This window comes from Megascapheus bottae, chromosome 4 (genome assembly GCF_031878675.1).
Source record: "Megascapheus bottae isolate mThoBot1 chromosome 4, mThoBot2.hap1, whole genome shotgun sequence".
NCBI classification, from domain to species: domain Eukaryota; kingdom Metazoa; phylum Chordata; class Mammalia; order Rodentia; family Geomyidae; genus Megascapheus; species Megascapheus bottae.
In genome coordinates this window covers 12,556,361-12,568,187 of record NC_143512.1, presented here as the reverse complement: position 1 = coordinate 12,568,187, position 11,827 = coordinate 12,556,361, and the positions used below count along the sequence as shown (strand labels likewise).

The following is an 11,827-nucleotide window of genomic DNA, read 5'->3' as shown; positions in this document are numbered from 1 at the left end:
CACAAACATTGATACCCTTTCTCATGACATGGTCCCCATTTCCCTCCCACTGTTCCCCCACTTATTTTGATTTCCTCCCTTCCCTATCCAATTTCAATAGCCAATTAAGCACATATAAAATATATCAGATAACAAGGTGAAAAATTGTAACAATGTGAGATAACCAAGGGATGACAAAAGAGATGAGCGATAACATAGTACATTAAGGACAACAGTTACTCATTATATGGCTTTTGTTTCCTTATCCTGAAGGTCCGTACATTTAGTGTACTATTTGGCCTAATGTCTCTAGATTTTGTTCTATTGTAAATCTCTGCTAGGAGAGCTCAAGGTTTCTACTGATTATGACTCCAATTAGAATGGCCAGGATCAAGAAAACTAATAACATGCTAAAAGGGATGTGGCCCGGAGGAATCACTACTACACTGTTGGTGGGAGTGCAAACTCGTTCAACTACTATGGAAAGCAGTATGGCAGTTCCTCAAAAGACTAAACATAGAGCTCCCCTATGACCCAGCAATTCCACTACTTGGCATTTACCCAACCGTCCAGAAACAAGGGCATACTAAATCCACTAGCACAATGATGTTCATTGCAGCACTATTTACCATAGCAAAGATATGGAACCAACCCAGATGTCCCTTAGTTGATGAGTGGATCAACAAGATGTGGTATTTATACACAATGGAATTCTATGCTGCTGTCAGAAAGAACGACATCATCCCATTTGTAAGGAAATGGAAAGACTTAGAAAAAATATTAAGTGAAGTAAGCCAGACTCAAAGGAACATAGGCCCAATAGTCTCCCTCATTTGAGAAAGCTGATTTTTGTCAAGCACATTTAAGACTAAAATTGGGCCCTTTATGTGACAGTAGTTAGAGTAGCTAATTTCAGAAATGACATCCTGGGTGTCATGGTTATAGGCTGAACTTCTGATTAGGTAAAAGAACATAGAACTGGAGATTGACTGCCAATTTAAAATTCAGTTTCTGGAAATACTGCCCAGCCTCATAGGAGTGGACGCTCTCTGGTGCCAGGAGCCAGTGGTTCACACGTTAATCCTAGCTGCTCAGGAGGCTTAATTCTGAGGATCATGGTTCAAAGCTAGCCCAAGCAGGAAAATCCAAGAGACTCATCTCCAACTAACTTCCAAAACCAGGGGTCAAGCAACAATAAAACCCTCCAGGGTTAGCCACAATAAGGGTAAAATAAATGCTCTTAATATTAACTGACAGGTAAATTGGACATAACATTCTGCCTTAAGACCCCAAAACTCACCCCCCCCACACTCTAGTTCTGGTGGCTCACACCTGGATATCTAGCTACTCAGGATCTGAGTATCAAGGTTCCAAGCCAACCTGTATGGGAAAGTGGATAAGGCTCTTATTACAGTTAACCACCAAGGGCCCGGAGTTTGGCCTAGTGGTAGAGTGCTTGCCTAGTATGCACAAAGACCTGGGTTCAATTCCTTGGTACCATATACATAGAAAAAAGCTGGAAGTGGTGCTGAGGCTCAAGTGGTAGAGTTCTAGCCTTGAGAAAATCCAAGGACAGTGCTCAGGCCCTGAGCTTAAGCCCAGGACTGGTAAAAACAAAACAAAACAAACCCCAAAAGATCCCAGAAGTGGGGGGTGTGGGGGAGGAGGGAAATGGGTACCAAGACATGTGAAAGGGTATCAATGTACGTGAATTAATGCACCTTCTATCTGGCAAATATCATGTAACCCTTTTACTAATTACAATAAAAAAAATGCTAAAAAAAAAATAATAAAAAAAAGATCCCAGAAGTGGAGCTGTGGCTCAAGCAGTGTAGAACATCAATTTTGAGTGAACAAGCTAAGGGACAGTACGCAGGTCCTAAGTTTAAGCCCCAGTACACAAAAAAAGTTTAGATCTGAAGATATGAACAAGTTCTTTTCAGCCACAGCAACACCTGCTTCTGTGTTGGTCCAGCTATGTAGAGTATTCCTATCATGAGCTTTGGTAACCATAAGTCCAGAACATCATCTGTCATGCCATTTTCCTTTTCACAGGCCTGCTAAGGGGTGGAGCAAAACCTTAGGAAAGGTAGTAGTGCACTGTTTCTTTTGGCCAGGAAAGGAGGACTTTGGTTTGAATTCCTGGGCTGCCTTCTGTTCTCAACTTCCTTAGGGTCTCTTTTTTTTTGGTAGGTTGTGTGGCTTGAACTCTAAGCCTGGGCACTGTCCCTGAGCAATTCAGCTCAAGGCTACCTACCACCTTACTCCTGTGCCTCAGCCGTACTTCCCATTTTCTAGTGATTAATTGGAGATAAAAGTCTCATGTTCTGCGCCGGGAGTTTGGCCTAGTGGTTAAAGTGCTTGCCTAGCATGCACGAAGACCAGGGTTCGATTCCTTGGCACCACATATATAGAAAAAGCCGGAAGTGGTGCTGAGGCTCAAGTGGTAGAGCTCTAGCCTTGAGAAAGTCCAAGGACAGTGCTCAGGCCCTGAGCTCAAGCCCAGGACTGGCAAAAAAAAAAAAAAAAAAAAAAAAAAAAAAAAAAAAAAGTCTCATGTTCCTTAGTGCCTGGGCTTGCTTTGAATCGAGATTCTCAGATCTCAGCCTCCTGAGTAGCTAGGATTGCAGTCCTGAGCCACCATGCCCGACTGTTGGAGATAGAGTCTCACAGAATTTCCTTCCTGGCCTGGCTTCAAACGGCAATCCTCAGATCTCATCCTCCTGAGTAGGTTGGATTACAGGCATGAATCACTGGTATCAGTATACATTTAAATTTTTGGGGGGGTGGGGGAAGGCTTGCTGTGTGGCTTGAACTAAGGGGTCTGAGCGCTGTTCCTGAGCCTCTGTGTGCTCTAGGCTAGTGTTCTACCTCTTGAGCCACAGCGTTACTTCCAGCTCGAGTGGTTAATTAGAGATGAATCTCACAGGGACTTTTCTTCACGGACTGGTTTCGAACCCCAGTCCGCAGATCTCAGCCTCCCGAATAGCTAGGGTTACAGGGGGGAGCCACTGGTGCCCAGTTTAACTTTTTGGGGGTGGGGTGGGGCGGGGTCATGGGGTTTGAGCTCAGCCTGGGCGCTGTCCCTGAGCTCTTCAGCTCAAGGCTACCACGCTACCCTTGAGCCAAGCCTCACTTCCTGTTTTCTGTTTTCTGGAGGTTGGCTGGAGATAAGAGTCTCAGGTCCTTTTGTGCCGGGCTGGCTTCGAACCTCGATCTTCAGATCTCAGCTTCCTGAGTCGCTAGGATTACGAGTTTCAGCCACTGCTCTGGCTTGCCCAGTTTAACTCAAGCTCTGCCCGGGAGAGGATGCACTTGTCAGGAAGGGGCGGAATAGGTGGAAAGAATTTACAAGCCGTGTCCGCTTTACGTGAAATGACTTGGAAGGACAACTTTACCCGAAGATGACTTGGGAAGGTACACACCCCGCCCGGTGCCAGACCAGCCACGGCTCGGTGTTCGCTCCAGCGGCGGCTGGCCCACCTCTTCCGACCCGAACGCACTTCCGGCCCCGCCCCCGGCACGCCAAACCCATCGCGGACCTCATTTCTAGTGGCGAGGCTGTTTCTGACGCCGACGGCGGGGAATCCATCCTGGAGCATGGACCGCACGTGCGAGGGGAGGCTCTCAGAGGACGGGAGTGAGGACGACCCTGGCTCTACGGAAGCCCCGGTCCGGATCCGCGACACGCCGGAAGACATTGTCCTGGAGGCTCCCGCCAGTGGGCTGGCCTTGCATCCGAGCCGAGACCTCCTGGCGGCCGGGGACGTGGACGGGGACGTGTTCCTGTGAGTGAGGGGCGGGGCTGGGGGGCCCCAGGGCTTGAAGCGCCTCAGAAATTTTTCTGGGACTGGTCGAGAGGATAGAATTACCGCAGGGAAACACACATTTGGCATGTTTCCTCTGGTGCTGTTCATTTCATGATATTCAGATTTAAACGGGTTCTATAAAAAAGTTGTATAAAGAATTGGAACTATAAAGTAGCCAGAGTGTGGTGAGTGTGCCCCCCACTACGTGGGCATCTGCAGCTCTGTTATGTCCCCCTTTTTTTTTTCTTTCTTTTTTTGCCAGTCCTGGGCTTGAGCTCAGGGCCTGAGCACTGTCCTTGGATTTTCTCAAGGCTAGAGCTCTACCACTTGAGCCTCAGCACCACTTCTGGCTTTTTTCTATGTATGTGGTACCGAGGAATCGAACCCGGGTCTTCGTACAGGCTAGGCAAGCACTCTACCACTAGGCCAAACTCCCTGCCTAGTCCCTTCACTTTCTCACCCAAGGCTGGCACTCTCACTGGAGCCATAGCTCCATTTCTAGAGTTTTGGTGGTTTAATCGTAGATAGGAGTCTTACAGACTTTTCTGCCTGGCCTTGCTTTGACCCTACATCCTCAGATCTTAACCTCCTGGATAGCTAGGATTTCAAGGTTTTAGCTTTTAGATTTGAAATAAACTCTTTTTTATTTTTTTTTCCTTTTTTTAAAAAAATTTTTTGGTACTGGGGATTGAATCCAAGACATTGCACTTGCTAGGCACGTGTTTGCCACTGTGCTAGATCCTAATATGGTTTTCAAGGCCCTTTCTACCTGGGCTTTCTTTGCCTGTCTTTATGGTTTCTGTGCCCACAAGGTCTTCCGCCACTCTGCTCAGTTGTGGGGCTTGAACTAAGATTGGGCACTGGTTCTGAGCTCTTTTGCTCTGCCAGGGCTGGCTTGGAATCTCAATCCTCAGATCTCAGCCTCTTGAGTAGCTAGGAGATCAGGCATGAGCCATCACTTTTTATATATATCTGAAAGCCAAATCTACCTTGCATATTGTTTTTTCTTCTGCTTGAACAATTCCTTTACCTCATTTTTACCTTCCATCCATGAATCCTCAGTATCTCTTCTTACTTTGTGACTTGGATTAAATTTGGTAACTGTTGGATGCCACCATGAACCAAACACCATGGTAATTTTCCCATACAAACTTTATAACCGTAAACTTGCTTGTGTTAGTTATTTGAATGCTTGTCTCCACTAATGAAATGTTTTTCAACTTTTTCTTTACATTACTGAAAGTAAATAATCTATTCCGTATGTTATATATGATATACTCTAATATAATATTTATTTATTTATTTGCCAGTCCTGGGGCCTGAGCTCAGGGCCTAGGCCCTGTCCTTGGGCTTTCTCAAGGCTAGAGCTCTACCACTTGAGCCACAGCAATCTCTCCGGCTTTTTTTATATATGTGGTACCAAGGAATCAAACTTGGGTCTTCGTGCATGTTAGGCAAGCACTGTTAACACTACACTAAACTCCCAGTCCTCTAATATTTCTTGTTTCTTTGTGTGTGTGTGTGTGTGTGTGTGTGTATGTGTGTATGTGTTATACTGTGTGTTGTACTGTGTGTTGTTTGAATTTGGCCTGGTACTTGTTAGACAATTGAGCTAGCCCCCAGCCCTTATTCTCTCATTATTTACAAACAAAATGTTCACCAGTAGGTTATGGTAGGAATTGGAAAAAATACTATTCTGAGGCAGAGTCTGTAGTCTGTATTTTTTTTTATTTTATCTGTCTCCAGTCCAGGGTAAGTGTTCAATATGTTCGATCTTGACTAAGACATGCAAACTGGAAGCAGTAACTGGAACAATTGTGTCATGGCATTTAATGAGTTTAAACCTCAACCTCTCACAAATTGTAATAGACTTTGACAGATATTTTCATCTCTGAAGATGGTAATAACATTTTGCAGAAAGAACAAGCCCTTGAGCAATACAATGATTTTTGGGTCTCTTCTACTGTCCATATTTATAGTGCAGATACTTGAGAGTCACTCTAGACCTTGACATTTCCCATACTCCTGTTGCTTCAACTTTTTTTTTTCTTGTGAGTCATGGGGCTTGAACACAGCCAGGGCGTTGTCCCTGAGCTCTTCAGCTCAAGGCTACCTCCCTATCCCTGGGTCTGGGTATTGTCCCTGGGCTTTCAGCTCAAGGATACCACCCTACCCTTGAGCCAAGACCCACTTCCCATTTTCTAGATGTTAATTGTAGATAAGAGTCTCAGGTCCTTTTGTGCTCAGGCTGGCTTTGAACCTTGATCCTCAGATCTCAGCCTCCTGAGTTGTTGCTTCAATTTCTTAGAACCAGCTCAATTTCTAAATCAAAAAAATATTCTATAGTATATCATTGGCTCTCATCCCCATTCTATACCTTTAGCCACTGCCTTCCATTGGGCTTCTAACTCCTACCCTGACCATTCTGAAGAGATTCTTTTTTCTTAGGATTGAGTTAAGATGTCTGCTTGTGATGTGAAGTGCAGCTCGTCTTTCCAGATACAGCCACATCACTCTCTTGCTTCTTGAACCCTTCTCATTCCTTATGTCTCTCTTTGAAGGGATTATGTCTGCTTCCAGATTAGTAGTCCCTCCTCTACCAAGTAATCTTTTAGATCCATCTGACATGTCATCAACTCATTTTCTAGGTGTTTTTTTTTTTTTTTTTTTTTTTGCCAGTCCTAGGGCTTGAGCTCAGGACCTGAGCACTGCCCTTGGGCTTTCTCAAGGCTGGAGCTCTACCACTTGCGCCACAGCACCACTTCCAGCTTTTTCTATGTATGTGGTACCGAGGAATTGAACCTGGGTCTTTGTGCATGCTAGGCAAGCACTCTACCACTAGGCCAAACTCCTGGCCCCTAGTTTGTTGTTGTTGCTGTTTTAAATATGTGTACATGCATGAGAGATAAGGAGAGGGGGAGGAAGGGAGAAAGAGAGGGGGGGAAGAGGGAAGGAAGGGGAGAAAATATGAGATAATCAACTTTATGCTTGCTAAGCATAAGTACATTCTCAGACCTCCAGAGCTTTTTCCTTCCCAAGTACTCCGTCAGCTTTTTTTTTCTTTTCTTCCTGAGGCTTGAACTCAGGGTTGGAGCACTGTCCTTGGGCTTTCTCAAGGTTAGAGCTCTACCAATTGGGCCTCAGCACCACTTAGAGCTTTTTTTATGTATGTGGTACTAACATTAAACCTGGGCTTCATGCACGCTAGGCAGGCACTCTACCACTAAGCCCAAATCCCAGCTTCGTCTGTGATTTTTTTTTTTTAATTTTTTTTCTTTTTTCTTTTTTTTGCCAGTCCTGGGCTTGAGCTCAGGGCCTGAGCACTGTCCTTGGGCTTTCTCAAGGCTAGAGCTCTACCGCTTGAGCCTCAGCACCACTTCCGGCTTTTTTCTATGTATGTGGTACCAAGGAATGGAACCCGGGTCTTCGTGCATGCTAGGCAAGCACTTTAACCACTAGGCCAAACTCCCGGCCCTTTTTTTTAAAAATTTTATTGACACTGATTTTTACATCATATTTCAAATGTCATGTTTAACAAACAAGTAATCGAGAAGGGAATCTCTATATGCAATCACTGGCACATAAGATTTTAGAACATAATTAAAATGAAGCTGTTGGTTTTATGTCATAGTGGTCTGTGACTTTTTTAAAAAAAGAATCTATATCTATCTATCATCTGTCAGTAGCAGGGCTTGAACTAGGGGCCTGGGCACTGTCCCTGAGCAATTTTTCTCAAAGCTATTACTTTACAATTTTAAGTCACAATGCCAAGGCAAGTCTGGTTTTTGTGGTGGTTAATTAGAGAAAGGAGTTTCATGGGGCTGGGAGTTTGGCCTAGTGGTAGAATGCTTACCTAGCATGCAGGAATACCTGGGTTCAGTTCCTCAGTACCCTATACATAGAAAAGAGCCGGAAGTGGTGCTGAGGCTCAAGTAGTAGAGCTCTAGCCTTGAGAAAGTCTAAGGACAGTGCTCAGGCCCTGAGCTGAAGCCCTAGGACTGGCAAAAAAAAAGAAAAAAAAAAAAAAAAAAAGTCTCATGGACTTTCCTGTCCTGTCTTGCTTTGATTTAAGATCCTCAGATCTAAAATTCCTGAGTAGCTAGCATTATAGGTATGAATGCCAGGCTTAGTCTTTTTTTTTTTTTGATCTCAGGGCCTGAGGATTGACTTTCCTTGGACTTTCTCAAGGCTAGAGCTCTAACACTGAGCCACAGCACCACTTCTGGCTTTTTCTATGTATGTGGTACCAAGGAATCAAACCTGGGTCTTTTTGTGTGCTAGGCAAGCACTATGCCACTAGGCCAAACTCCTGGCCCCAGTCTGTGGTTTTTCGTTAAGCAGTTTCTTCATGCTAGGCACTGAGACAAAGAATGAGCAAACCTAATTCGCCTCTAAACTAGCATTTACACATTTGGCCCATTTTAGGATCTAGTCTGTGCCAGGGTTCTTGCTTCAAAGATGAGGGGTTTTTGTTTGTTTTTTGTTTTGGTCTGTTGTGGGGCTTGAATTCTGGGCCTGGGTAATGTCTCTGAGCTCTTCAGCTCAAGACTACCACCCTACCCCTTGAGAGCTACAGCATCACTTCTGGTTTTCTGGTGGTTAACTGAAGATAAGAGTCTTGCACTTTAGTGCCTGGTCTGGATTTGTACCACAATCCTCAGATCTCAGCCTCCTGAGTAGCTAAGATTACAGGCTCTGCTAGGATGAGTTTTAAAGGCTGGTTCCTTTGTTTTACCTCTGTTTTGTACATCTCATCCATTTCTCTGTGCTAGGGATTGAACCCCAGGCCTTGCCATAGGCTAGGCATTTATTTTACATTTTTAGCCCCTCCTCCTCCATTTCAATCCTATTTTTGTCAGTCCTCTGGCATTATTTGCAATGTGCTTTAATTAACTCTGGCTTTCTCTAGCTCCTGTGAATCTGGAATCTCAACATTGTTTTTTGTTTTTACTCTTTCAACTTTCTCTCATTGCTTTTTTTTTTTTTTTTTGCCACTCCTGGGGCTTGAATTCAGGGCCTGGGCACTGCCCTTGAGTGATCCCAAAGCTAATGCTCTACCACTTGAGCCACAGCATCACTTCCAGCGTTCTGTGTATGTGGTACCAAGGAATTGAATCCAAGCTTTATCAATGCTAGGCAAGCACTCTACCACCAGGCCATCCTCCTGGCCCTTTCCTTTTCTCTTTTGTTTTGGTTGATTGTGGATCTTGAACTCAGAACCTGGGCACTGTCTCTGAGCCCCTTTGTACACAAGGCTAGCGCTCTACCACTTGATCTGGGCCACTTTTGGTTTTTGAGTGGTTTACTGGAGGTAAAAGTCTTAAGGGGACTTTTCTTATCTGGGCTGACTTCAAACCATGATCCTCAGATCTCAGCCTTTTGAATAGGGAGGATTATAGGCTTTGAGCCACTGGGACCCAGCTTCCTCTTTTCTTTTAAAAATAGGGTCTCACTGCTGCTCAAGCTGGTCTTTAACTCTTGGGCTCAAGCACTCCTCTAGCCTCAGCTTCTGGAGGGGCTGGCGTTACCTGTGTGCATCACTTATTCCCAGTTTGTCATTGGTTTAGTGAGTATTTTTGTGTCTCAAAAGTGGTTTGAAGGGGCAGTGTAGTGGCTTACACCTGTAATCCTAGCTACTCAGGAAGCTGAGATCTGACGATCAAGGTTCAAATCCAGCCTGAGACTCATCTCCAATTAACCTCTAGAAAATGAGAAGTGGGGCTTGATTCGAGGGTAGGGTAGGGCCGTAGCCTTGAGCTGAAGAGCTCAGGGACAATGCTCAGGCCCAGAGGTAGGGCAGCAGCCTTGAGCTGAAGAGCGCAGGGACAGTGCTCAGGTCTAGTTTGAGTCCCATGACCCACAAAAAAAAAAAAAAGTGGTTTAAGAGCCAGATGCTGGGCTGGGAGTTTGGCCTAGTGGTAGAGTGCTTGCCTAGCATGCACGAAGACCCGAGTTCGATTCCTCGGTACCACATACATAGAAAAAAAGCCAGAAATGGTGCTGAGGCTCAAGTGGTAGAGCTCTAACCTTGAGAAAGCCCAAGGACAGTGCTCAGGCCCTGGGCTCAAGCCCAGGAGTGGCAAAAAAAAAAAAAGAGCCAGATGCTGGTGAAAAAGCTCAGGGACAGTGCCCAGGTCCTGAGATTAAGCCCCACTGACTTACTCAAAGAAAACAAAACGTTTACAAAATGAGGTGGTTTGAATCCTGTCTTCGCAGGCTGGGGACTTTGGAGAATAATGAAGATGGGCAGGGTGGAGTGAGGTCACAAATAATTCCTATGTAAATATACCTTGAATTAGTGTGTAATAAGAGCTAATAATTGAAGCATATTGAAAATGGAAAAACAGAATGGTTAAGATCTTTGGGCATAGAAATATATGCCAGAACTTCTTGGTAAGTGGGAAGGTTCTCATGTGTTGGTTTCTCCACTCCATACTCCCCAGTTGAGGTCTGAGTCATTTATCTTCTTTTCCTTTCCCTTAGCTTTTCCTACTCTTGTCAAGAAGGAGAAACCAAGGAGGTCTGGTCCTCTGGTCACCACCTTAAGTCTTGCCGAGCTGTGGTCTTCTCTGAAGATGGACACAGTAAGCATTTGAGATGGCCCTGAAATGTGGTGGTGGGAAAGGGGCTATGGACAGTTCCATGACCTGGCCATGTTTTCTCCCAGAACTTGTTACTGTCTCCAAGGACAAAGCCATCCATTTTCTAGATGTGGAACAGGGCCGACTGGAAAGACGAATTCCCAAGGCTCATGGGTGAGGACAGCCAATTGTGTGTATGTGCATGGAGGGGAGGAGTCAGGACCAGGAGACTCCTATTAGAACAAAAAGGAGTTCCAGTAAGTTCTTCATCTGTGTCTCCAGAGCCCCCATCAACTGTCTGCTGCTGGTGGATGAGAATGTTCTGGCCACTGGGGATGACACAGGTGGTGTCCGCCTCTGGGACCAGCGGAAGGAGGGCCCTTTAATGGACATGCGACAGCATGAAGAGTACATTGCTGATATGGTTCTGGACCCAGCCAAAAAGCTCCTGCTGACAGCCAGGTACAATCTCAAATTTGCTACTCTTCCCTCCCTGCCTTCCCTTCTTCAAAGGGAACTTCTAAGCCTGCTGTTCTGTTCTGCAGTGGGGATGGTTGCCTTGGTGTCTTCAATATCAAACGACGCCGGTTTGAGCTACTCTCAGAGCCTCAGTCAGGCGATCTGACGTCTGTCACCCTCATGAAAGTACAGCTGGGTATGATGGGATGGGGTGTACACCTAAAGGGCTTGGTCTGAGGTGGCTCCACAGACATGCCTTGTCCTGTTCCCTGCAGTATGGTAAGAAGGTGGCCTGTGGCTCTAGTGAGGGTACCATCTACCTCTTCAACTGGAATGGTTTTGGGGCCACAAGTGACCGCTTTGCCCTGAGAGCCGAGTCTATCGACTGCATGATTCCAGTGACGGAGAGTCTGCTGTGCACTGGCTCTACCGATGGAATCATCAGGTGAGAAAAGCCCAGACAGCCTTTGAGTCGCTGGAGGACCAAGTCTAACTAGTCAGTAACCAACACTTTCTCCCATGCAGGGCTGTGAACATCTTGCCTAACCGAGTGGTGGGCACTGTGGGGCAACATGCGGGGGAGCCTGTGGAGGAGCTAGCTCTCTCTCACTGTGGTCGCTTCCTGGCCAGTAGTGGCCACGACCAGCGCCTCAAATTTTGGGACATGGCCCAGTTGCGAGCTGTGGTGGTGGATGACTACCGTCGACGCAAGAAAAAGGGAGGACCTCTGCGGGCCCTGAGCAGCAAGGCCTGGAGCACTGATGACTTCTTTGAAGGACTAAGAGAAGAAGAAGAAGGCTCCAGAGCTCCAGAAGAGGAGAGTGAGGATGACAGCGACTGAGAACATGAGTAGAAAACCTCAGGACAGCTCTTCACTGAGCAAGTCTTGCTTCCTGGTGTTAATCCCCAGAGAAGACTTGAATTATTTTTTTTTGGTGTTGAGGATTGAACCCATGGCCCTGAGCATGTTCAACCTGTGAGAAGTTAAATGTTTGGGGT

The 11,827-nt window shown here is 45.8% G+C and overlaps 1 protein-coding gene across 1 annotated transcript; it reads left to right on the top strand.

The window, feature by feature from the left end:
* The first annotated feature begins 3,484 nt into the window (after nt 1-3,484).
* Nucleotides 3,485-11,799, top strand: Wdr55 (WD repeat domain 55). Its single transcript, XM_090331381.1, has 7 exons — nt 3,485-3,767; nt 10,272-10,372; nt 10,456-10,543; nt 10,652-10,831; nt 10,915-11,014; nt 11,104-11,273; nt 11,354-11,799. The coding sequence occupies exons 1-7, from the start codon at nt 3,580-3,582 to the stop codon at nt 11,667-11,669; spliced, it is 1,143 nt and encodes a 380-aa protein (XP_090187507.1). The 5' UTR covers nt 3,485-3,579; the 3' UTR covers nt 11,670-11,799.
* The last annotated feature ends 28 nt before the right edge of the window (nt 11,800-11,827 follow it).

What these genes read in the sequence shown, in the direction of transcription:
- Wdr55 (XM_090331381.1), top strand. Translation starts at nt 3,580, where the DNA reads ATGGACCGCACGTGCGAGGGGAGGCTCTCAGAGGACGGGAGTGAGGAC. An exon ending in CTTCTCTGAAGATGGACACA is followed by an intron (nt 10,373 to 10,455) that starts GTAAGCATTTGA and finishes GTTTTCTCCCAG; the next exon opens with AACTTGTTACTGTCTCCAAG. An exon ending in TCTACCGATGGAATCATCAG is followed by an intron (nt 11,274 to 11,353) that starts GTGAGAAAAGCC and finishes TCTCCCATGCAG; the next exon opens with GGCTGTGAACATCTTGCCTA.